This window comes from Leptidea sinapis, chromosome 7 (assembly GCF_905404315.1).
Source record: "Leptidea sinapis chromosome 7, ilLepSina1.1, whole genome shotgun sequence".
NCBI classification, from domain to species: Eukaryota; Metazoa; Arthropoda; class Insecta; order Lepidoptera; family Pieridae; genus Leptidea; species Leptidea sinapis.
The window spans coordinates 4,668,715-4,694,929 of NC_066271.1; the positions used below are offsets into that span (position 1 = coordinate 4,668,715).

Below are 26,215 nucleotides of genomic sequence, written 5' to 3' on the forward strand. Positions count from 1 at the left end.
GCTTTTTGTTTTATATCTCCGCCGTTTAGATATAAAATGGAATAATATTTATTCGTTTGAAAGGATGTATTCATGGCACTAATTCAGATTCACATGTACTTACTATACTCACATCTGGACGGGCGCTCCTCAGTGCCAGCTCCTTAGCAGCTTAACCTTTCCGTTTCGGGAAACTCTGATCGCGCGCGGTATGCCTCAGATAGGTGTGATTTTCGTGCCCGTAGCGTTCTGCAAATGCGTATTATTTTACGTGTATTAAAAGATTGCTTATAATTATGATGATTTAAGTGAATGCATCTGAAAGCTATTGAAACAAGCTATAAGACCATGCATGCCAAATACACCATCTTATGAGCAAATAAGTGTCAGAACTTGGCGAGGGAATAGTGTGCCGTACAGCACTCTCGGTTATGGTGTAACTGAAAAATCTGATTTTAGAAGGTTAAGTCATCCCTGATCTGCTTAATTCTTTGGCGTTGTGAAAAGACGTGAAGCCTCTCTGCATATTCTACCGCATTTATAAGTGAGTGTTCAGAAGATTTGAAAGGAATTCCACCACCGGACATTACGTTAAAGCGAAATACCATCCGGATCATGTTAACGTCTGGCATTCTACAACCTTAATTTTTTTTGTACGTGGCTTTTTGTTTTTTAAGATTGTAGTTAATTAACAGACCATAAAAGATTTTTTTTTAATTTTAAAACTTTATCTGTGTAAAATACGGCAAGCCGCAATAAAAATTATCTGTAGCAGTCGATTTAAAAATTATTTTTTGTATTATCTATGATGTTTTAGTAACTATTATATTACTAATTAGTAACTTCGAAGTATGTTTTTATTATAAAAAATTACTACATTCATTAGTAATAATCTAAATGTAATCTGTAGGTAAATCTAAAAAAATCACAAAAAAAATGACTTTATACGAAATTTGTTCAAATTAATGCAGTATCTATTGTTTATGTTATCTAACAAAGCGCTAGCTTGTTTAAAAACAAAAGCGTTGACGTTCGTTTTTATAAACAAACCTAAACACTTGAACAGCAATAAATTATTTAGTAATCCGAGCCCGTTGTGTCATGCGGCGGTAGACAAGTATGGCAATGGCGCCACGCGCGGTGTGGCAGCTTAGCTCCTCTGGAGTTAAGACAATTATATGAGATGGAAGTAATAACAGTATAACAAAATTATGTTAATAACTGTGACTTGCACACTAAATAAAATATTTCTAGGTCTCACTGATTTGATAGGTGTCCCAAGGTCTGGTACGTACCTCTGTTAAAGCTGTTTGGCCAAACAAAGAGGAAACGTTGTCAGCTTCATGGGCAACTTACCCGCCGACCGCGATCTTCGCGATATATTCGACCTGCAATGAATTAATTTTTAATAGATTATTTAAGTTTTATTTTATTCTTTTATAAAAAAAATTTAATAAAGTGTTATTAATTTTTCTGAAAAGTGCTGAGCGTTAGCTTCAATGTAATCCCCAATGAGCAAAACTTATGAAATCATTTATTTTTGCCTTTATTCAAGTAATAAAAAAATACTCGTAAAAACCCATTAAACATTATTTCAGACATTTGGAAATTTACAAGAGGGAAGAAGAGAAGGCAATGGAAGATCCAGTTAACTACGTCGGTAACCCGATCAACGCGTTCACTCTGATCAAGAGGCTCACATACGATCTGAAAGAGATTGAGACGCACATTAAAGTTGGAACAGGTTTCGTATTATAATAATTATATATAAGAGATTGACTCATAACGATATCTCAAGAGATTTTTTCAATTCTCTATTATAGGAATATTCCTTTTGCCAAGTAGAGGTCAGCTAAGAACGGATTTTACGAAATTCCACCCGCAAGAGTTTTTTTTTTTATATTGACCAGAACAACGTCTGTCGGTTCAGCCAGTTATTAAAATATTATCCATTACTAATTTATAGGCTGAGAAATGCATATATCGTCAATGTTTGTTTATCAAATGTTTAAAATATTTCAATCTTTCACTTAAAATTTAAAATTTAAATTGTCTATACATTTTTATACAAATGCGTTGTCTGTATCGATAAGTATAATTTATCATGGAAGCAATATTTGATAAAAAAACTGCATAAATTATTAAAAGGAATTAGGACATTTTAATTTAATGTCTTTTCGTGTAACTTTACAAAAAACTATAGGTAAGTGTATTAAGCACTTTCTATTACCAACATACAATTGTTTGGATAAATATGAAATAGTTGTAACTAAAAAGTAATTATACAAAGTAACCAAATTATATGACCGATGTTAAACTTGAACCCGCGACCTCTCGCGTTCAGTACAAGCGTTCTTTCCAACTGAGCCAACCGTCGGAGCACGGATGGGTTGTAAATTTTGTAATATTTTGTTCAACTCTCAGATTGTAGCTTCATCGACAGGATCTACTTTACAGTTAATAATTGCATATTAGGTAATTTAAATTTATTGAAGTAGGCGTTACTTTGCGGCAATCCATATTTATCCAAATGTTTTATTTAGCCGAAATCTAGAGAATCTAGATTTAGAGACTTAATGTCTCGTGCCAGATTTTTGCGAGTCATCATGTCCTGAGGATGCCTCGTATAGAGGCGAAACACGTGTCGAATTATTTGAAACCTTTAAATAAAGAAAACTCAAATTATAGGTATTAGGTAATTGACTTAGATGACGCTCTTTAAAATCTAAACAATTTGTCATTTTAAAGTGATGAAAGCGGCATCGTTCATAAATTTCTGTTTCAAATTTCATTTGTATAATTAATCCCAGAAGAGAGGGCTATCACCTTAAAATACCAAATTGTTGGTGTCACTCTTTCTTGAAGGTCAAGGAAGCTCATTCCTAAGGTATCTTAGTAAATAAATGTATATTTACAGAATACATTAACAACGTAACATTTAGGCATGATGATGTGATGTATCCAACGCAGGAAGATCTGACAGGCGCCGCAGTTGCTTTAAGCCGGCTGCAGCAAACATACCAGCTAGAAGTAGATGAGTTAGCTGAGGGGAAGTTGAAGGGAGTAACGTACAGGTGGGTATTTTCAAACTGTTCCATTATTTACTGCACTCTTATTTAAGTTTTAACGGTATCTTTCACCCAACACTTTTAATCACTCACGGAATATCTTCTGTCGCTTTTGATAAGCTGTTTTGCCCTGTACTTTTCCCGGGCCGTAAAAAGAATAGGGGAGTCCCAGGCCCATGGGTGTCGTAAGAGGTGACTAAGGGCTTTTTAGAAGTGGGAGAGTCACGCTGCCGTCTTTTGACGTCAGCACAATCGGGCCAGACTCGTCCGGGTTAATTACCACACTCGCACAGAATACCGGCGTGAAGTAGCGGCCTAGTGCCGCTATGTTTCGCATAGGTTAGTGTCGAGGACCGGTGGCCATTCCCCCCCCCCCTCCACCCGAATATGACAGCGGTACTAAAAAAGATTTTATCCCAGGAGGGTACCGGCTCTACCAGAGTTGGAGAATCCCTCCCCGGGCACTCTAGCCCGGGCTATCCTTCGTATTCTGGGGAGGGCACAGAACCGCGCATGACCAAGGACAAACGAGGCAGTATCACCACGGCACCCCGCTCCACACTCAACGTGGACTTTTGCAATATCAGGGGAATTCACTCCAATTTAAACGCCGTCCACCACCACCTTGAGACGGCGCAGCCGGCCTTGTGTTTCCTTACTGAGACGCAGATATCTCGACCTAGCGATACGTCATATTTAACGTACCCCAGGTACAAAACTGAGCACAATTTTTTGCCTCATGTCGGGGTATGTGTGTACGTTAGGGAGGATATCCGTGTCGCCGTCTCGGCAATTTTGAGGGTAGGGACCTGTCCACTCTCTGGCTCCGCGTAGATTTAGAGGACCGCCTCCGCATCTATGCGTGTGTCTACAGGTCCCATAGTGGTAACGCAGAAACCGATCATCTCATGGGCTGCGTACAAGCGGCAATTGACGACGTACTTGCCCAGATCCCCTCCGCTGAAATCGTAGTCTTGGGTGATTTCAACGGGCACAATGCCGAATGGCTTGGATCACGTACCACAGACTACGCAGGGCGATCTGTGCATAATTTTGCATTGGCGTATGGTCTGTCCCAATTGGTTGAGTCGCCAACGCGGCTCCCGGATGTGGATAGCCACATGCCGTCCTTATTGGATCTTCTGCTGACTACACATCCCGATGGTTACCAGGTCTTTGTCGACGCCCCTCTCGGAACGTCCGACCATTGCCTGGTCAGGAGTGTAGTGCCTATCCGACGCCAACGTCGCAGACCACCAGCGACCCGCCGCGTTTGGCACTACAAGTCAGCAGATTGGGATAGGATGCGTTCCTTTTTTGCATCCTACCCTTGGGGCAGGGTTTGTTTCCCTTCGGATGATCCTAGTGCCTGCGCCGTTGCAGTAGCCGATGTGATACTAAAGCGTATGGATATGTTTATACCAAACTCTGTAGTACCCATCGGTGGCAGATCACAGCCCTGGTTCGATGCGTCTGTTAAAGCAGCATCTCACTGCAAAAAACAGGCGTATCGAACTTGGGTTGCGGCGCTGGGCACAAAGGATCCGAACAGCACAGTTCTTAAGAGGAAATACAACCGTGCCTCCAGATTTTTTAAGCGGCAAATCGCCCGTGCAAAGTCAAAACACGTCGTCAAAATCGGCGAGCAGCTTTCCAGTTACCCGACCGGAACACGCAAGTTCTGGTCGTTGTCGAAAGCTGCTCTTGGTAACTTCAGCCAGCCGTCCATGCCGCCGTTGCACATGAGGAATGACACCCTGGCCCAAACGGCAAAAGAGAAAGCCGATCTCTTGTGCACTCTTTTCGCCTCCAACTCGACTCTTGACGACAACGGAAAAACACCGCCGACCATCTCGCGGTGTCAGAGCTCTATGCCTGAAGTACAGTTCAGACAGAAAACTGTTAGGCGAGCTCTGTTTTCGTTGGACGTCAGGAATTCGAGCGGGCCGGATGGCATTTCTCCAATCGTGCTTAGAACGTGTGCCCCTGAGTTGACACCAGTGCTAACGCGTTTATTCCGGCACTCTTATTCTAAAGGCGTAGTCCCTGACCCATGGAAGTCAGCCCTTGTCCATCCGATCCAAAAAAAAGGAGACAGTTCGGATCCGGCAAACTACAGGCCTATTGGTATTACCTCCCTGCTCTCCAAAATCATGGAGAGCATAATTAGCCGTCAGCTCTTGGTATATCTAGAGGGTCACCAGTTGATCAACGACCGACAATACGGGTTTCGCCATGGTCGGTCGGCAGGTGATCTTCTGGTATACCTAACACATAGGTGGGAAGCGGCTATTGAAAGCAAGGAGGAAGGCCTGGCAGTTAGCCTGGATGGCCTTCGCTATGAAGGCCTTTGATCGTGTATGGCACAAGGCGCTCCTCTCCAAACTTCCATCATTTGGGCTTCCCGAGAGCTTGTGCAAGTGGAGCTCCAGCTTCCTCACTGGGCGCAGCATACAGGTCGTTGTCGACGGATATTGCTCGAACCCGAAGCCCGTGAATGCTGGAGTGCCCCAAGGCTGTGTGCTGTCTCCCACGCTGTTTCTTCTGCATATCAATGATATGTTGGACACCTCCAACATTCTTTGCTATGCAGACGATAGCACTGGTGATGCCGTATACACTGGCCATGCAGGCCTCTCTCGGGAAATCGTCGACTGAACGCGACACCCACACAAACACCGACACAGACACGCACACACCGCCTTCGCAGGCGTAGGCGCGGTCAACCACCGCAAACCACTGGCACTCGTCGCTCTGACGATGGCCAGCGGCCCGCACCCTAGATACACCACACATTGTTTTGATACCCGACGAGACGTTAGTCCTCGTCCTGTAATCGCTTCACTACACTCACTCACACACGGACTGGCTGACGGACTGACATACACCACTTACACAATCACAAACACACTCCACAAACAGACACAAACATACATGCACACAAACATTTACACTACGTACATACATACAAACACACATACATACAATCATAAACACATACATACACACTTACATACATTACACAAAACATCACCACACTCGCCGGCGAGTGTGTTCTTATCACCTTTTCATATTTCATCTTCATTTCATCTTCATTTTCATTCTCTCTCCTTCCCACAAGCACACACCTGGTCTGAGGTTCGAGTCTCCTTAGGAGACGCCCCGCGACTGTTGTTGCGTAGTCTTTGCGGCCTCCACGGCCCACGTCCTACTTCGCTGTGAAAGCCAGGGCTGCTAACAGCACACAGGAGGTTTTAGTCGGTATGGGGTGTCAAATAATAATAATCGTAACTAGAATTAGATTTATTAATTAGATTGTATAAAAATACGCAATTATTTTAATACTTTTTAGTGCATATTATATCTATTGTTTTGGAATAGTGTTTTTGAAGTCGGTTGTTTTTTTTTTTTTTGAAAGAAAGTTCCGAACTTAAGTTGTGAGTTGATTGTGGTATATTATTCCAACGTTTTGTCGCCGAGTACCTGAACCTACCTCTAAATGCTGCTGTATTGTAATTTAATAATATTCGCTATCTTTCTCCGCTTTTTAAGATAAGAAGAAGTTTAAAATCAGGTGGCGATTCTCACCTCTAAGGTGTCCTGATGAGGTTAATAGAGACAAACTGCAGCGAAATACAATAATTCCTCTTCAGAATCAGAACCACAGATAATACACTTGATCAGAACTCATCGTCCAAGCAGCATCTAGAACAGAACGAAATTCAGACTCTTTGGGGCTCGGTGCGTGCGGTCCAAAGTCCAAATATAACGTCTTTCCATTTGTATGATTGTCATGATATGTCATTTGTTGCTGAGACACATTGTATATGTCCGTGAATGTCCCTACTTTAAAATTGCAGATATTGTGTATTGGTAGAAAAATATTTACATACATAATACACATATAAGGCCTGTCTAACGGTAAAACTCATGCACCAATTTAAATAAGTATTCTATCTATTAATAATCTATTCATTCATATTTTGATGATTTCAGTACACCGTTGACCGGGGGTGACTGTTACGAGCTAGGTAAGGCTCTGTACAATGAAAAAATTTACAAAGACTCCCTCGAATGGATGACTGTGGCTTTACGTAAATATGAAATGGAACAAATCACTTATAACTTCACTAAAGAGAATATTTTCAACTACATCGCAAACACAAATTATGCGTTAGGTAAGCTATATTGATATATTCATGCCAATATTCTACGTGAATAAAACTAAAAGTTCTTGGAAAATCAAAAACTGAATAAACCAGCAAAGTATTCGTTTTATTATATCTTTTCAAAATATTGTCCATTCACGTCAATACATCGCTGCATCCGATGGAAACACTGAGAAAAGTTACCCACTCGTCCTTTCGACGGCCATTTAAACAGCAACCACAACTGCCTCGGCGTTCATATAACGTTCCTCGAAGTTTTTCTAGTATTTTCGGGAATTCTCCAAATAGTCGATTGTCCGCCTGGCGGTGTGCGACGAGGCGTTGTAGTGGTGATGAAGGGTCCTACTGCGAGGTACTTTCTCTCGAACTTGAAGTAAACATATTTAAATTCTTTACTTGAAGTAAAGATTGTGCATGTTGTGACACCTTAATTTGTTGTATATTCAACTCATATTTTGTTAACATTCGATATATTTTAAGCGTATTAGAATGTAACAACTACTGGTTGTCCTATAAATAAATAAACTCTTTCCAAGACAAGTAGAACAAATAGAAATTGTTAGTATACTCTCTACGGTAACTTTTTCGATCCAATCGAATTTACTAGCCAAACAGTTATAAGGCTAATTCTGTCATTATATAAATGTATTATGACGATTTTAATTAACAGTAAAATTGTACAGCAAAAAAATTTTATCGCGTTTTTTTTTTCAGTATAGACAATACAGATAGAGGTATGGCAAAACATAAGAAGCTCTTATAAAATTTAGTTCAATATTGACAAAAGTAAATCAAACTTACTAAATTGTTTAATAATATAAGATTGCATAAGATGCTGTTGTATTCGTAATACACACATCAAAAAAGTCTAAGCAACATATACTAATTTAAATTTGTGGATGGTTTTTCACATTATAAAGTTGTATTTTATTTTTGAAATAATATTTTTAGAGTCCTATGATGTAAAAATAACAGCTGTTGTCTTTAAAAGAACTTATCTTTTAATAACAGAAATTAACAATATTAGAATATACTGCAGAAACTAACTAACTAACCAGCCAGTATGTCATCAATAACAAAAAAGTTTACATATCTATGCACTTTGAGTGAATAAAGACTTAGAAATTAATTTATATAAATGGTAAATTTGTAATATCATGCATGTTGCTTTGACTTTTTTGATGTGTGTATCTGTCTTCAGGTGACATAAAGAGTGCGTTGGAGTGGACAAAGAAAATATTGATATTGAATCCGAGTCACAAGCGAGCTAGTGTTAACATCCTACATTTGAACAACTTGATTGCTGAAGAAGAGGAAGCATTGAAACGCAGCCGTCGTGGGGTAAATGTTTTTTTTTAAGTGACTTAGATTTGAAGCCGATCGTAAAAAATGTACTCAATGCAAACCGCAAAGAAAGTAATGTCTACTTTCTGCAAACCTCTAAAAAAAGGAGAAACAGCAGATCGCTAAATAAGTATACAATGCAAACCCCTAAAAAGTAAACATGCTGACTGCTAAAAAAAGTAGACATGCAGACTGCTAAAAAAGGAGACATGCAGACTGCTAAAAAAAGTAGACATGCAGACTGCTAAAAAAAGTAGACATACAGACTGCTAAAAAAGGAGACATGCAGACTGATAAAAAAGTAGAAATAAAGACCGCAGCTGCAGATAATTTTTAGGTCAGTTAAATTGTCTAAGTCTTGCAGGTATCATCACGACTAGATTGTTTATTTATTTATTAGCATTATTTACAATCACTTACAAATAATCATACACATATACAAGTAATTAATTTTAAGTATTATATAAAATAAATTAAGAATTAAACGGTTTTTTTAATTTAGAAATGAGTAATTAGGTACATTTACATTAATTTATCCATTACAACATTATTAAAGATGACCAATGTTGGTGCAAATGATCTTGCGAAATTTTGCTAAGGAATCAGCAAATATGTCAATATCAGCTACGCTATAAGAATTTAAAATTTTACATGACCGTGGGACTGGGGAATTGATACCTAGGATCGTTCGACGAAGTGGAGGACAAAGTGGAGTAATAGGCTCACGTGGAATTCTTATTGGTACTCTTAGGCTGAATTTATTTAGCGATTCGGGTCAGTCAATAATTGCGTTATTTTTGAGTAAACAGAAGATCCAGAAATTGCCTACGTTCATCCAATGTGGTCATTGTGAAGAAGGCCAGCATTTCTTTGTCAGTTTTCAATCAGCTATAAGCTTCTCTAATTCCAAGCGTCTGGGATACTACAGAAACTAAGGTAGAATTGTTTCGAATATCTTTATTAATCTTTATATATATATATATATATATATATATATATATATATATATAATTCTTCTGTACGTGAGTTGACAGTATACTCCACCTAAACGGCTGGACCGATTTAAATGAAATTTTCTGTGTGTCTTCGGGTGGATTTGAGAATGGTTTAGATTCACAATTGAACTACGTCCTAAACGGCTGGACTAATTTTGATGATCTTTTGTGTGTTCCAGTGAATTTGAGAACGGTTTAGATTCTCAATTCAGTTCTCAATACATATAATTCTATTGCCCATCTGTATGTTAGTGAACCTCCTAACGGCTGGACCAATATTTCAATTTTAATACGTGAGTACAGGACAACGTCGACAATGAATAAAAATAGGTCATGAAGAGGAAATAAACCGACGAATAAATCTAGCCTGGAAAAAATATTGGAGCCAAAAGGAAATTTTAAAAGGAAACTACAGCTTAGAATTCAAGAAAACGGTAATGGAAATCTGTGTTCATCCTACTTTGTTATATGGCTGCCAAACATGGGTGTTTATGAAGAAAATGAAACACTTAATTAGGACATGTCAGCGCGGAATGGAAAGAAGCATGCTTAAATTAAGGAAAATTAAAAAGATACATAGCCAGAAGATAAGGAAGAAAACAAAACTAACTGATGCCTTAAGTCAAGCATTAAAATTAAAGTGGCAATGGGCCGGACACATTTCCAGACTAACAGACGCTAGATGGACCATTCAGACCACAACATGGAAGGGACTTACAGGAAAGAGAAATGTGGGCAGACCACATAAAAGGTGGACCGATGATATAAGGAGAGATTAGCGGAACTAACTGGCTCGAAAAAGAAAAAAATAGAAAGGAATGGAGGAGGCCTTTACCCAACTGGGATCCATTTGAAAATGATGAAGAAAACTAACATAGTGCATGCATTATATCTTACTAACATTAAAGTTAATAGTAAAATAATCATGTTTGTCGACTAACCGTACTAACATACTAACACTTAAATGTAGAAAATTAAATGGAAAATCATTAATAAAGGCTTTATTATTATTATACAGGACAACGTCTGTCGGGTCAGCTAGTTTCATATAAATTTTGTGCAGGACATAGGCGAAGACTTAGACGAGGAATTTGAAGAAATGGATGGAATGCCTAATCCCTATCTTGATTGGATAGTTTATCAGAAGCTATGTCAAGGTGAAATAAAGTTACTTCCAACTATGGCTAAGAGGTATGTAATATTATTGTCCTGGTTCTGTTTCAGTGTATTTTATTATGATTAATTTTTATATTACGCAAAATCACTCAAAGATATTATTTTGGACTCAACAGTTCTCTCAAGTACTTTACTACATCTAGAAGTGGAATCGACGAAATCTTTCACAGATAATGTATTGAATACTTGCACTAGAGGCTCTAAAAATATGGATGAAAGTTTTATATTTATATTTGCTATCGAAGTGATAATAATTGTTTATTAATTATCAGACGTAACAGTCTTGATTTAAAAGTTTAATTTTTTTTCAATTACAACAATAGCGAAATGATATTAAACTTAAATCAATTAGCATGTTCAATTAGCACCCGCTTAATTATTGGTTTTCTAAGCAATCATATGAAATGTGTAAGCATTATGTATGATTTCAGGTTAACATGCCAATACTTGACAGGAGAACACCCGTTCTTACGATACGCGGCCATCAAGATGGAATATCTGTACAGAGACCCGGACATTGTCATGTTTTACGACGTGTTGAGTGATAATGAAATTGATATTATTAAAAAACTGGCTACACCTAAAGTGAGTATTGAGGAATATAAAGAATTAAAGGGTTGGCTGATAGACTTAGTTCGCACAATATACGTAGTTTAAAAGATTAGACAGTTAACTGACATTAGTTATTTATGCAACTGTTGTGTAATAAGGGGTATTAAAAAACGAATGTGGGGTTAATACTAATACATACACGATAATAGTATCACATGAGGGTTTTGATACCTAATTATCAACAGTTGTTGTAATGATAACGGATGATATAATGTTACATTGAATTTAATTACAACACTCGTTTGGATGATGTAATTGTAATTAGTGGTAGGTATATTGTTATGCGGCAACGCTTCCGATTTTTATATCAGCTCATGGTAATTGATAAGCCCTGCCCATTATAATGCAGTGCTCAGGATTCTTGAAAAAACCCAAAAATTCTGACCGGCACTACAATTGCGCTCGTCATCTTGATCCATAAGATTTTAAGCCATATTAACCCAGTAATTTCACTAGCTACTGCACCATTCAGACCGAAAAACAATAATTCTTACTCATTACAGCTTCACAGCAGAAAAAGGCGCCGTTGTTGTACCCATAATCTAGACAGCACCCTGTGCAACGGAGCCTACCCACTGGTAAATGCACCTCATGCACCCTTATGACTGGCACGCTTATCATTTGTTTAAATGAAGTCAAATGTAATCCTCCTAATAACTTCCCTTTCTTGGCGTGCGTCCGTGCAGAATGAGATGTCGCTATGCCAACTTAATGGCTGACAAGCTTGCCCTGCATGTTTCAGTATGACAACTCTCTCTGTTATCCCTACTTAAACATTTTATTGGGATAAAACCTTTAGTTGCGAATGCAACGGGCAATCTTACCTTAAAGTTCTCTTCCGATTTTATTCTTTCAGTTCAGTCGTACGCAGGTAAACTACTCGGCAGCGGGGGGTGTAAAACCGGCCAACTTCCGCATAAGCAAATATGGGGCACTGAGTGATAAGGCGTCGCCAACCGTAGCGCGGGTGTCTCGCAGGGTCTCAGCCTTCACGAACTTTGACATGTCGTCTGCGGAGCCGTTGCAGGTCGTCAACTATGGCATCGGCGGACACTATACACCGCACTATGACTACTACAGGGTATAAACATTACTTTTTATTATGGTTATACGCGATACTCTTGCATTAATTTTAATTAATTTTTAATTTAAAGCAATATGATTGAAATAAAACTTTATCAGGGGGACTGAACTGTTTCCCTGAAAACATGATCTGGAAAGGTCTTGAAACGTCAGATTAACTAAAATAATAATAAACATATAACTTTTACGCAAAACATAATATGTAAAAACAAAGTTGGGTGTTTACGATTTATAATACTTTAAATATTGTTTTATTTAAATGTGTAAGAAATATAAATATGATTAAAGCCATGGTATTGTATGGTATAATCTGGCTAATTTCCATAACTCAACGACTGCGCACCTATTTTGCTGGAGTGGGAATATATTTGTTATTCTTGACAAACGATACTCTCCATCATGTAAAAGCCCTTAAGCTCACACAGAAGAATCAATTTGTTCTACTTCTGCAACCAAATTTGGTAAATTCACACTTCGTCAAACAAGTTCTGTATAGATAGTCAATAAAGCTATATTACATTACATTTACAGCCTAATGAAGAGTCTATCACAGATGAAGATGGAGACAGAATTGCTACAGTATTATTTTATGTAAGTATAATGATATATAAGTTTAATAATTGTTACAAAGAAATGTCCCTTCTTAAAATTTTAGTAAATGGCTTCGAGGCACGTAATGTGAGTGAGACATTAATGCCTATCTTTTATCTATGTTTTTCCATATTATGGTGTAAGACCATGTCACTATTAAATTTTATTTTAAAATGCTCGTCCCTATTTTATATGATGTATTTTTGGTTGACCAATTTTGGATTTTTGATCCCAAATAATTATATAAACTTTGTGTGCCAGGTCGATAGTTTTATATCTAATATATAAAATTCTCGTGTCATACTTTGACTCCTCCGAAACGGCTTGACCGATTCTCATGAAATTTTGAGTGCATATTGGGTAGGTCTGAGAATCGGACAACATCTATTTTTCATCCCCCTAAATGTTAAGGGTGACGCGAAATTTTTTTTTAATTTTTTTTTCACATTTTTTTTACATTTGTTTGAATATGAGTCAGCATTAAAAAATACATACAATTTCAAATTTTCACCCATCTACGATCAACAGTTACTTTTGTATCGCAATTTTAATATCGGCAATACAACGTTTGCTGGGTCAGCTAGTTATTATAATATATATTCCCTTAGAACTTTTCGATCTCTTTGTCTGTAATCCCTACTATAAATATATTATAAAAGTGAATGTAACTTTGTTTGTTACGCTTTCACGCCTAATACCGTTGAAGCGATTTTGATTAAATTTACTAAAGAGATAGACTAGAGCTTGAAAAAGGACATAGGTATACCTTTTATTGCAAATAAATAAATAGAGGGGTTGAAGTAGGAGATGGCAGTTTGTATGGAAATTCGTCATTATCGAAGATAAAACCATGAAACTTTGTATTTAGGCATTTAATAAAAAAATAATTTATAAAGATTTGCTCGAGCATTTTTTAAACTTTGACCCACATGGGGATGAAATAGGATATTAAAGTTCACATGGAAATACTATTAAAGAGACTGTCCACATTGACAGAGGATATGTGCTGTATCATAGAAGAGCGCTACCAGCAGCGGAAAATGCAGTATGGTTGTATATTATTTGAAAAGTATCCTAAAAAAAATTGCCCAAAGTAACAATTAACGCGGAAGACGCGGGTAAAAGCTAGTATTTAATATAATTCATACTATTTTATTGTTCTCATTTTGCTTGTTTTTGCAGCTCTTAATTTTTTCTAATACATTTTTCATAGTCCTCTTTTATGTAATATCCAATAGCCATTTTTGATCTTTAGGCTAAGGGTTCAAATGTTACAACTATAAGTGTTATATATCGCTGTAATATTCTTTTATCCATTTAATTTATATGGTTTTCTATGTTATTATAAGATGACGACCTAGCAACACTTCATATTGATTTTTTTTGTACATAGATAATATTACAGGCTTAACAATAAATATCTTTTGCATTTTTTGTGCATAATCTACATCTACAGATGTCTGACGTGGCACAAGGCGGCGCGACGGTGTTCCTAGATATTGGTGTGAGCGTGTTTCCAGTTAAAGGTGCTGCCCTGGTCTGGATGAACCTTCACCGCTCCGGGGAAGGAGACTTAGCAACGCGTCATGCTGCCTGCCCCGTACTCCTTGGCTCTAAATGGGGTAAGACCTTAAAGTTTACTTTAAACTCAAATTCAAGTATTTCAACCATCTGGAATTGAGTCATCAATGGAGATGCAACATTACTCGTATATGAGTAGGTGTTGCCTATCTCGTTTTTGAGGCCCGTGTCTTTTGGGTACGAAACTTGATCCTAATACTACGGACCTTTTTTCATCCGTCTTGTTGTCTGTCCGCCCGCTATATTATCTATATAATCTGAAAAAGCGAGGTGTGATTTTTGGCAGTCTGTATATAAGACATCGATAGGGAACGTAGGTCGCTGGCTTTTCGCTGTAAAATGCCTCGTAGGTTTGCACAGTGTACGAAATCAGTAAAGATTACACTTTTTAAGGCATATTACCTTTCTACACCTGCTGCAGTCTGTTGGTTGACTACGCACAGAGGGTATACAGTGATCAACGTGTGCAATGTGATAATGAACTCAGGGTATTGCCCGGGCTGCCGTGGCGTTGCAGTGGAGGTGTCCATTGATGGTTTCGCAGCCATTATACGAAAAAGATGCGCATCTCTACTCGCTTGAGTCCGTGGCAGCACCAACACTATCCTGAATGTTTGCGCAGATCGGAAGGAGTCCCATCCCTTTTAAAAAGTTGGATGTGGCTTCACACCAATATAAAATAGTTTTGATTTAAGTACCTACTCACATAAGCTTTTCAGTAAAACTTTACTAACAGAGATATGGATCTGATCCGAAATAAATGTTTTATTACTATAATTATTAATTCAATTCAATTAATTCTGCCTAAACTACAAATAATTAAAATCCAAGATAGCTTGCCTTGAAATTCAATATAAAATCTTTTCATTACAAAACCATTAAAAGATTGTATCATATCTAATTATTTTATTTTTCTAGGTCAAGAAAATGACACTGATGATTTTTTTTTTCGTTTTTACCATTTACCACCACTTCGAAAAAGGTTACCACTTTAAAGAAACCTGAAAGCTTTAATTAGAATTGGCAAGAAAGTCATTGCCACTCTTTTAAATCAACATTTACAGTTTCATCGTTTTACATGTTTTTTAAGTTACAATATATTATGTTAAGTGATGAACTAAATGGTGTATAACTATGTCAATTTTTATATAGTTCCGATGAGGCAAAACGATCATAAGTTATTGGGTACGTGCGTGTATAACCACATAACAGATAAAAGACATTAGAATGGCCATCACGCATAATTTGTATGGGAACAACTGTCGTCACTCGATGTTATACTACATGCCCTAGACACGCCCTAGTCAAATCAAATCTCTTTAAACTGTTCTGTGTGTATAATAATGCCGAAATGAAACAAATGTTTAGTGTGTAGAATAAATAGTGATACTAACACGTGTTTTTTTTTATTTTAGCAGGCAACAAGTGGCTCCATGAAAGTGGTCAAGAATTCCTGAGACCGTGCGGTCTCGAGTATCAATCAGCAGACATGCACTTAAAGCTACCACGAAATGTTCCTACCTCGATAAGTTAATAAAATAATTATTAAAATAATTTTAAGAGTATTTTTCTTACAATCTTATTTGGATATGAATAAACAATTGAAGAGGTTCTCTCTTCAATATCTTAACTTACATATCTCATATACATACAGTAATAATAATAATAATATTAGCACAATTTTTCGCGAAACATTTAATTGATGTATCAAGGAAACAATAATAATTTTAATATTTTACATACATGTGAAAAAGGATTTCGCTTAAATGTGTTAGAGCAATTAGAAATAATAAAACATAAAAATAACATGTTTACATTGTTGAATGAACAAACAAATTTAGTCCCATCATCTTTGTTACGTGTCTCTTCCGGGGGTAATACGTCACAACAGCCGACCAATCACAGTCCGTCATTTCATGGGACGAGGGTATAAAAGAGCGGCTTCCGGCTTATTTGATTATATCCCAGCGGAAACTCCATAGGGAGTGCCGCTTGCGCCTCTCTCTCCCCAAGAGAAGGTCGCCTTCGATGTAGGCTTAGAGGGCACCTGCCCAAAGCCAACTGCAGGTGGTGCTTAGTGGGTAGGCACCTAGGTTTTCACGTGAGTCCCACATAACCAACGCAGATTTAGGCTGCGTTGGTATGCATGAGGATTCACCAGCTCCCTCCCGTCGTTATCCCGGAGGGTAGCCCTTTCCCTTGTTTGGGCGCAAAAAAAAAACTCATTTGATTCAGTCTCGTGCCAGATTTTGGCGAGACAACACGTCCTGAGGATGCCTCGTGTAGAGGCGAAACACGTGTCAAATTGTTTTTTAAAAACAAATATTGGCGGAATTAACACTAAAGAAAACTTAAATAATTTGTATAATTATGGATTTCCGCAAAGTAACGCCTAATTCAATAAATTTTCTTACAATAAACTAACTTAAACATACATATAAACATCCATGACTCGGAAAGAAACATCCATATTCATCATATAAATGATTGCACCTACCGGGATTCGAACCCGGGATCTCTGGCTTAGTAGTCAGGGTGTCTAACCATTCGGCTATATAAGTCGTAGTAAGACTATATATAATGTAATGAGTACTGTGGTAAAAAAAAACAGTGGCGAAACAATTGTTGACTAACGGCCGTTATTACTACCTTCTACTATCAATAATCTGAAGCTGTCCCAAAATACCACATATATAGTAATTCTTATCGCCTTATATTGGTGAGTTGAAATTTCCATACAAACTTCTATCGATGGTAAGCTATGTGTCATCCCATTGATAGACAGCGTATACGGATAAGGTGAGTTACCGTCGATAAGTTTATTGGGACAGATAAGTCAACGATAGTTACGATTTTTATCTCAGGTAAGAGATAGACTGAATATTGGGAACGGCCGCTAGTAATAATTTAGCGTAGGTAATGGGGGCTAAAGTATGGAATTGCCGATTTATTGTAATTGGTACTTCGAATTGAGATAGAACCTTCATGGTTTGAGATTTTTGAGAAAACTTTTTTCACATGGTACCTATGTAGTTCTTTCTTAAACAACATTCAACTATCGAATTTCAGTTGTTTTTTATATTCGTCATAGACTAGAGAGATGGATACTTCGAAACTTCGAGTGATTTTTCAATATGAGTTCCGACGCGGAACTAACGCTGCACTAATTTGCGTCAAATCAATAAAATAAATAAATATAAAAAATGGGTGCCTCCTGATTTGACTGATCTACTGAAAGAAACGCGTGTTGAAACTTGTGTTGCTTTGTTGAATCGATGCAGAAATGAAGGAATATTGGATCGAATTGTGCGATGCATGCGATGAAAAGTGGATTCTTGACGATAACCGTAAGCGAAAATTGTAATTGCTATAGAAGTATACGTGTATCATAACGTTCTAGTTGACTTAAATCACGTCACATGTAGTCCTAGTGCCACTGTTTTCAACTGACTTAATCTGTCTAAGCGTCATCGCACGAATTGCAGCGATTATCTGCCAGAGGGACGTATTTCTATGGCAACCACTGAAGATAACATCAGTGTTGAACGGCGTATAATAGATATTGTTTTTATGAAAATAAGGGACAAGACAAACAGGATGTTCAACTGATGGTAATTGATACGCCCTGCCCATTACAATGCAGTTCCACTCAGGATTCTTGAAAACCCAAAAATTCTGAGGGGCACTACAATTGCGCTCGCCACCTTGAGAAATAAGATGTTAAGTCTCATTTACCCAGTAACTTCACTAGCTACGGCGCCCTTCAGACCGAAACACAGTTATGTTTATACTGCTTAATGGCAGAAATAGGCGCCGTTGTGGTAACCATAATCTAGTTGGCATTTTGTGCAAAGGAGCACTGATAAAACTGATTAAAGAGTAGGAGTCAAGTTCATAAAATCCTCCATGAGAAAGTGAAGCGGTCTGGAAGCTTTGATAATTTTTTAAGGTATTTATGCCATGTTGTCCTTAAAACTACATCTATATATCATATCACCGCGTTCCTTCTCCAAATGCAATACAAAATGCGTTAACTGAAGAATGTATAAATGACCTTCGCATGAGATGGTAGAATATATTTTACCTTAATAAAAGCTTGATTTTTTCCACTACAAAACGGCAATAATAATAATAAAAACATAGTTAATGCAAAAAACATAGTTTACATTCCTAGCATGCAAATATTTAACTTAATGCAATGAAAATCAGAATTTCGTATCCATGAATTCCTTAACACTAAAAAAATTATAAGCATTTAGCCACCTATATAGCTCATTCTTAAATAATAGTGTCATAGCCTAACCCCTAAAATATATAATAGCATAATTTGTGTTGTATAACATAAAAAAAGATGACACCTTGACACCTAATAACTATATTATATCTAGAACAAAAATGACGATTGGCAAATTATTTCGTAAAGCGATAAGCCAACCACCGTAAAGTTTCCATTATATCGGACATTTTTTGCTTTAATTTCTTGTTATCGGGTAGGTACTACGTCGGCACGAAAAAGTCACAGTGAAAGATATTTGTTTTAGATGTTACAATTATTGGAATATTTAATCGAAACATAGTTATAAGAATTTTATACTGCGCGAAGTGAAAGGTTTTGTGGAGGTGGCTGTTTTTATAGGTATGTCAGATACAGAATTTAATATTTTTTGATTAAATTTTGTGTGCAAATTTTGCATCTTACTTTTTGCATATTTAACTCATAATAAATTTAAGATATATGTTTACTAGTAACCACAATGCAATTAATACTAACTTATATATAGGTAATTCTATTGTAAATATGTTAATCTATACTAATATTATAAAGCTGCAGAGTTTGTTTGTTTGTTTGAAGGCGCTAATCTCTGGTACTACTGGTCCGATTTGAATGATTCTTTCAGTGTTGGGTAGTCCATTTATCGAGGAAGGCTATAGGCTATGTTTTTTCAAAAGTAGGGATCCGTAATAAAATTGCTATTTTGTAACACAAGGTGTAAAATCGAAAACCTATTTTTGCGTGCGCTGCAAAAACTATTGACAATAGAACAAAATGATGTACAGGCTATAATATAGGCAATATTTTATTACTTATAAAACTATCGCGTGAATTATACTTTATATGGCAAAACAACGTTTGCCGGGTCAGCTAGTTTACGAATAAAGTCGCTGATAACGATGAATTAGATCTGAATGCTTATTTGTTTGTTAAGGCGGTTAGTAGTAGATAGAAGTAATGAGAAGTTAACTACACACTTACTTAACCGATAATCATGAATTTTGACACAAACGTGGTCACGGTAATAGAAAGAGGAGAAACAGTACATATTACCTCGAGTTACCTTAATTTTAAGGGTGTCAGAGGGAATACGGTACTAATTTGTACACCAGTGGGAGGCTCCTTTGCACATGATGCCGGCTAGATTATGGGTACCACAAAGGCGCCTCTTTCTGCCGTAAAGCAGTAATGTATAAATATACGAACGCAGTTGTAGTGCCGCTCAGAATTTTCGGGTTTTTCAATAATACTTAGTGGCACTGCATTGTAGTGGGCAGGGCGTGTCGATTACCATCAGCTGAACGTCCTGCTCGTCTCGTCCCATATTTTCATTAAAAAACATACTATGACGAAATTGCCTGTCAAAGCCAGTTTAAATATTTATTAAAAATATAGGAGAAATTGTAAAATAAACATATTAGAACCATTAGAACCTATTGTAATTCTATTCTAGGGTATGCGGTAAATGGATAACATGTCACGGCTTGACGTCATTTCTCTATCCATATTAGTTGTAAGTTTTGCTATCTTGGTGAATGGGGATATATTCACTTCAACACACGAGATGGAGTCTCTGTTAGAAACACATCAAAGAATCTTAGAAGAATTAGATGACTATATTAATAAAGAAGACCAAAGATTGAGCACTTTGAAACGGTAAGTTCGTGTTTTACTTTTGTTTCATTCACCAACTCTGATGAGCTTCGTGCTAGTATGGCAAAACGCGTGGATTAACAATGGCGAAATTGTCAAGCAGATTTCAAGTGACCTCCGGTTGTTCGTGTCCGTGGTTGTTCTCGGCTCTCTGGCCGTCCCTACCGCTGCTGTACATGGGGAGTGACACTTTGGCTCATCCAGTATCATTTTTTTGAACAGAAAACGTAGATTATCACGACATAATATGAATGGTAAAAATCTTTGGATTTATGTCGTGAAATTCCTACCTTACTCAATATTTTACTTCATATTGTATATGGTTTTATAAATTATCCAAAGTATTATTATTAAAAAAATAATAAAACTACGTTTATAAAAACCGACTTAAATAACCGAAATAACTAAAAATTATATTTAAAACACCTCTTATGGAAACCTTTACCTTTAATATTAATAAAATACTATTATTTGTATGTGCTACCTATTGATAGGTTTTAAGACAGTGCCAAGCCCTTAACAAAATAAATCTTAGTATTATAAACAGCTTACTTACTGTAATTATTTAGGTTGTCTGGCCATGCGTGTCTGTCCGCTTGGGTTGTTCTGTTCTAGACGAAGCTATCCCGCTCAAAGTCACGCGTGGTGAGTGTACGTACCCTTATTACATTTGGCTTGGCACCGACTTCAAAGCTATCAATATAATATAAATATGTTCATTGACAACTATTTTTTTTTCAGTCTTAAAAATATTTATATGGACTCCTTTATTAAAGTTATGCTCGCCAAAACTCTACTCCTGTTGGGACTTTTTCAGGCATTTAGAAATATTCAAAAGGGAACAGAAGAAGGCAATGAAAGATCCAGTCAACTACGTCGGTAACCCGTTAAACGCGTTCACTCTGATCAAGAGGCTCACCTACGATCTGAAAGAGATTGAGATGACCATTAAAGTTGGAACAGGTTTCGTTATTATTACAATATAATCTTCGTATGTTACTTGTATCATGTTTTGATGTCATTGTTCGTAGTGAAGTCTTGGGATTGACTTGCTACCTTCTCTAAGATATCTTAACGGCCGTTTTCAATAACGTATATCTAGTTGCGGGTATATGCTATCACCGTTTAATGACAAGATCTTATCTATTCATGGTTATGTAATGTTATATAATAATAATATTGACACACTTTTTACACAAATTATCTTGCCCCAAGTTAAGCATATAAAGTATACCCTGTGTTATGGGTTACAAGACAATGATATATTAAATACAATATTATACTTACTTAAACATACATAAATTCTTATAAACATACACAAATACATTTAAACATCCATGACTCGGAAACAAACTTCCATATTCATCATATAAATGCTTGCACCTACCGGGATTCGAACCCGGGACCTCTAGCTTAGTAGGTAGGATCGCTAACCACTCGGCTATACAGGTCATCGTTATATACTTATGTCTTATTATAGTTACGTTGATAGGTTATTGAAATGTAAGTAAGCGTAAAGGGATAGATTTGTCTACCTCTAGTAAGTTAAACTAAGGATAGTTAGGTTATAGAAAACAGCCGTAAGAGTTTTTGAAGGATAAGCTATGCTGCATATTTCTTCTTTATTCATTTATAGGTTTTTTTTATGACTATAAAGGACAAGACGACCAGGATGTTCAGCTTGTGTATGTTCATGTATAGCTGCACATGTTTAAAGTATTTCGTTATGATACTTAAATTGTCTATACATTTTTATAATAATACGTTGTCTGTATCGATAATTATAATTTATCATCGAAAAAGTGTTTGATAAGGCACATTGCATAAATTATAACAAATAGGTTTGATATAAAGATTTGAATTTCCAAGTCTCTGTCCTAATTACATTTTTGTTTTTTGTATTGTAAAAAAAACCATTAAAATCGATCTAATGTTAAGCGTCCCCTCGCTTGCTGAAGGCGTGTTTTATCTATGATTTCAGACCTGATATGTTTTGAAACAATCACCACCTTTTGAGCTAAACAAAACATCATTAGAAGTGAACCTAATTAGCCTTGAAAGCTTTTCCCTTCGAAGAAAATATGTACTGTAATAATTTTTTATGGCATATGAGGATAACATTGTATTAATCTGGGGTATGATGTCCTATGGTATATTATAATGGGGCAATGGAGCCGAAATTAATACCATATTTGTGCAGCAGAAAAGGACTATTCGCCATATTTTAATCTTTATCTTAAAGTAAGGGTGCGAAAGCGCGTTGACACCTTTTGCACGGCTCTTTACCAAAACTTTTGTGTAGGTTTTTTTGATCTTAAATTTGCAGCTCAATTCCAAGCAGAGTGACAGTTAAATGTAGATATTTTTCTCGATCACTACATTCCTAATATAGAACACTAGATTTAAATAGAGGAATCCTTTACTAAAGCAAGGCGCGTAATTTAATATAACATTACTCCAAAAATTTACTAAACAAATGTGCTACTAAATTGAAAATGAAAGAATAGAGCGACCGCCAGGCAAAAGACGAACGCTTCTCTGTCTGAAGTCTGAAGCATAACTGATTTCACGTTCAATAAGTGATTTAAAATCCTATTTTAAATAAAAAATAATTATATTGAATTGGAATGAACATGCGGCGACTGTTAATTCGTGATCACTACAGCCCATACTCTATCTAAATACCAAAGCCTTTTAGGCCTTACATGGTATTTCTGAAGGTACGCAAGGAATGTTATTCGAGAATATACTCTTCCACAGAGAACATGCAATAATGTCGCTTCGGACACTTAGTTTAGTAAATATGTCCCATCTGAGCTATTACAGTCTTGTATATAGTGGCGAAATTTATCTTTGTATACTTCTAATGCTTTTGTAGCTGTTTCTGATTAAAACACGGATAGAACTACATTTTTTTTAATTGAAACCAGCTAGATCGATATATCGCCCCTGAAATCCCCTGTATACTAAATTTTATGAAAATCGTTGGAGCCGTTTCCGAGATTCAGATTATATATATATACAAGAATGGCTCGTTTAAAGATATAAATATTTACAGAATACATAAACAACGTTACATTAAATCATCATGACGCGGTATATCCAAAGAACCAAGACCTGGCAGGAGCCGCGGTTGCTCTAAGCCGGCTGCAGCAAACCTACCGGCTGGAAATAGATGAGTTAGCTGAGGGGAAGTTAAAGGGAGTTACGTACAGGTGGGTATTAGCATAGTAATAGGAAGTGTTGTCGTGATGAAGACTGACTGCGACAACGATTTTCGCAAACTTTTTGGGAAAGCTTGAACTTTTACGTTTTTATATCTGCCCTTTAGTTTTTAAGCGTTACAGTAGTGCAATATGACGAAATATAATGCAACCATTTTCTAACCAGTGCTTCAACTTTTCTTAGTAGGTAAATCTTCAATAACAAAGACCCATTCTGATTGTTTTTTTCTTTCAGGTTCAAAACAATCGAGAATACACCATCAGTGACAATATAATATTTAGCTACTGACTGTCCACCGTTAATTTTATTATCTGTTTATGGCATAACTGTACAAGCATCTACATTATCTACAGTCGTTTTTGGTTATCTGTTAAATGATTCGGTATTCAACTTCTAATACAATACAAATTGATACATGTAATGTTTTTATTAGAATTAGTCGGTTATCGTATGGAATTATTGTCAGCTTCGGTATCGGCGTCGGGTAACCTTCATGAAAATCATAACAGATCAGCTATGTGATCAGTCTGAATTTGTAATACACATCGAATACACATCTCATATCTATATTACTTCATCACCAAATGCCAAATGCCAAAGGCAACTAGGCCATAGCAAAAACCATAAAAATCATGGCGTGAATATAATCTACTTAAATTCAGTCTGCCGCCACACAATTTAAACATTATACCACACTGTAGAAAAAAAATCACTAACTAAAGTGTAGGTATACTAGTTTTGGAGTGTTCCACATTCAAATATCGTAATTGTTTTTAAGTTATTGTATTACAGATGACCTGAACAGAAATTTTCTTTCAGTATGGCCCACACTTACCCAATATCTCGCGCTTAAGTAAAAACATACTAAAATCTTGTCATGAAGCATATATATAGAACGATCAAAAACCTAAAAAGAAACAGAAGACTACCCTTCGTCCTTGAAATTATATAATCTAATATCTAATTATAAACCTATTTCTATTCATCTGTATTCGAACAGGCATGTTTTCAGGCGTCCCAAGGATCCATCAAATTTGAATTTGATGAAATACTGCAGGCCTTAGATAAGCTTGATATTATCAAAGAGGCGGGGATTGATACAATTACCCTTTTTCTAAAAAAAGCATCTTGTGCTCTAAGGCTATGATATAACACAAATACACAAGTCGAAAGCATAACACAATGTGTTATGCTTTCGACTTGTCTATGTCTAAAATGTCTAAAATATTAATATTTAGTATAGCTTAAGTCTTTGAAAATCTAGTGCCTGGGAGCGTTTATATACTCGTATACATGAAAGTCAGCACGATTTTGAAGTCTACTAACTGTACTCTAATATTTTTCTTTCAGCAACTTTCTCTTTTTGGTTCTTTGGATCACGGTTTATCTGTACATATACAATGACTTATGTTAAGCTTTCGATAAAGTGGATCACTTAAAGTTAAAATGTATTTTTTTCAGATGGTTTTCTTCTTACTCAAATGTAGAAATCAATCAGTAGTGCTAAATAGATTCACATCCTTTCCCTGTATCATTACCGCTGGTTTTCTATATGGATTACATATTTGGCCCATTCCTTTTAATACTTTTTATAAATGACAAATATAGGTCTTTCCATTATTTTTCCATACTACTATACGCCGATAATTTTAAAATTTTCAAGCAAATAAATAAAAATGCAGATTGCCGTTTATTACAGGAAGATCTTAAGAGATTTGCTATGTGCTGTGGCTACAGAGGCTTCAATAAGTTGGCTCTAGCCTCTGATACGTGTAAAGAGATATTATAAATATTAAATACGAGAACCTACTTTGTTTATTTTAAACTAATGAACCAATCACTTGAAAGAGTAACTGTTATTTGTAATTTAAGAGTATAGTTCGATTTCAAATTCATCTTTAACATACATACATATTCATAAATACTCAAAAAATTACTTCTAATGCCTATCAGATGTTAGCAATATTTCAGAATTACAATAAAGTTCGTAGATGTCTATATAGCTACATTACACTATCCAATCATTCATCATCACACATCAGGTCATAGAATAGAAGCTAGAATTAAGAAATAAAGAATAGAAGGAGAAAAAGAAGGTGCACCTTCTCTAAGTGGACCGATGTTTAAAAAGAGCTTTTGCAATCACCACCCAGTATTACATCAATACGACAGACAATTTTATAATTCTTATCGAATGAGGCAAAAAGTGACCCCTGAATTGCTTGGAATTGGATCAGAGATCGGACAAGTGCGTAAGCAATATCAGAATTCGGTCCTAGATTTATAGATCTGTACTTTCACGGGCACCTACGGATTGGACGAAATGCGAAAGCACTCTGACGCTGATATATTTTTCAGTAAAATGATTTAGTGAGAATAGTGAGGAAACAGCTAAGTTTGTGATATTCTAAAATATATATGTTTAGCCATATCTGTAACTAATTTCTCCAAATTAATAAACACATC

The 26,215-nt window shown here is 36.4% G+C and overlaps 1 protein-coding gene across 13 annotated transcripts in view; it reads left to right on the top strand.

Moving 5' to 3' along the window:
* The window catches only part of LOC126965388 (prolyl 4-hydroxylase subunit alpha-1-like), a 213,086-nt gene that overhangs the window by 98,661 nt on the left and 88,210 nt on the right, over window positions 1-26,215 (top strand). For 3 of the 13 annotated variants that reach the window (XM_050808966.1, XM_050808967.1, XM_050808968.1), the window contains 3 exons: window positions 11,163-11,316; window positions 12,200-12,424; window positions 12,958-13,017. In XM_050808966.1, coding sequence (XP_050664923.1) covers window positions 11,163-11,316; window positions 12,200-12,424; window positions 12,958-13,017 — 439 coding nt within the window. Of the gene's footprint in view, window positions 1-1,577; window positions 1,724-2,896; window positions 3,054-7,043; window positions 7,226-8,417; window positions 8,558-10,618; window positions 10,747-11,162; window positions 11,317-12,199; window positions 12,425-12,957; window positions 13,018-14,473; window positions 14,640-16,013; window positions 16,153-19,066; window positions 19,235-20,324; window positions 20,528-21,341; window positions 21,488-23,582; window positions 23,740-26,215 lie in introns of those variants that run through there. The other 10 variants (XM_050808978.1, XM_050808983.1, XM_050808984.1 and 7 more) reach the window with 9 other exon arrangements.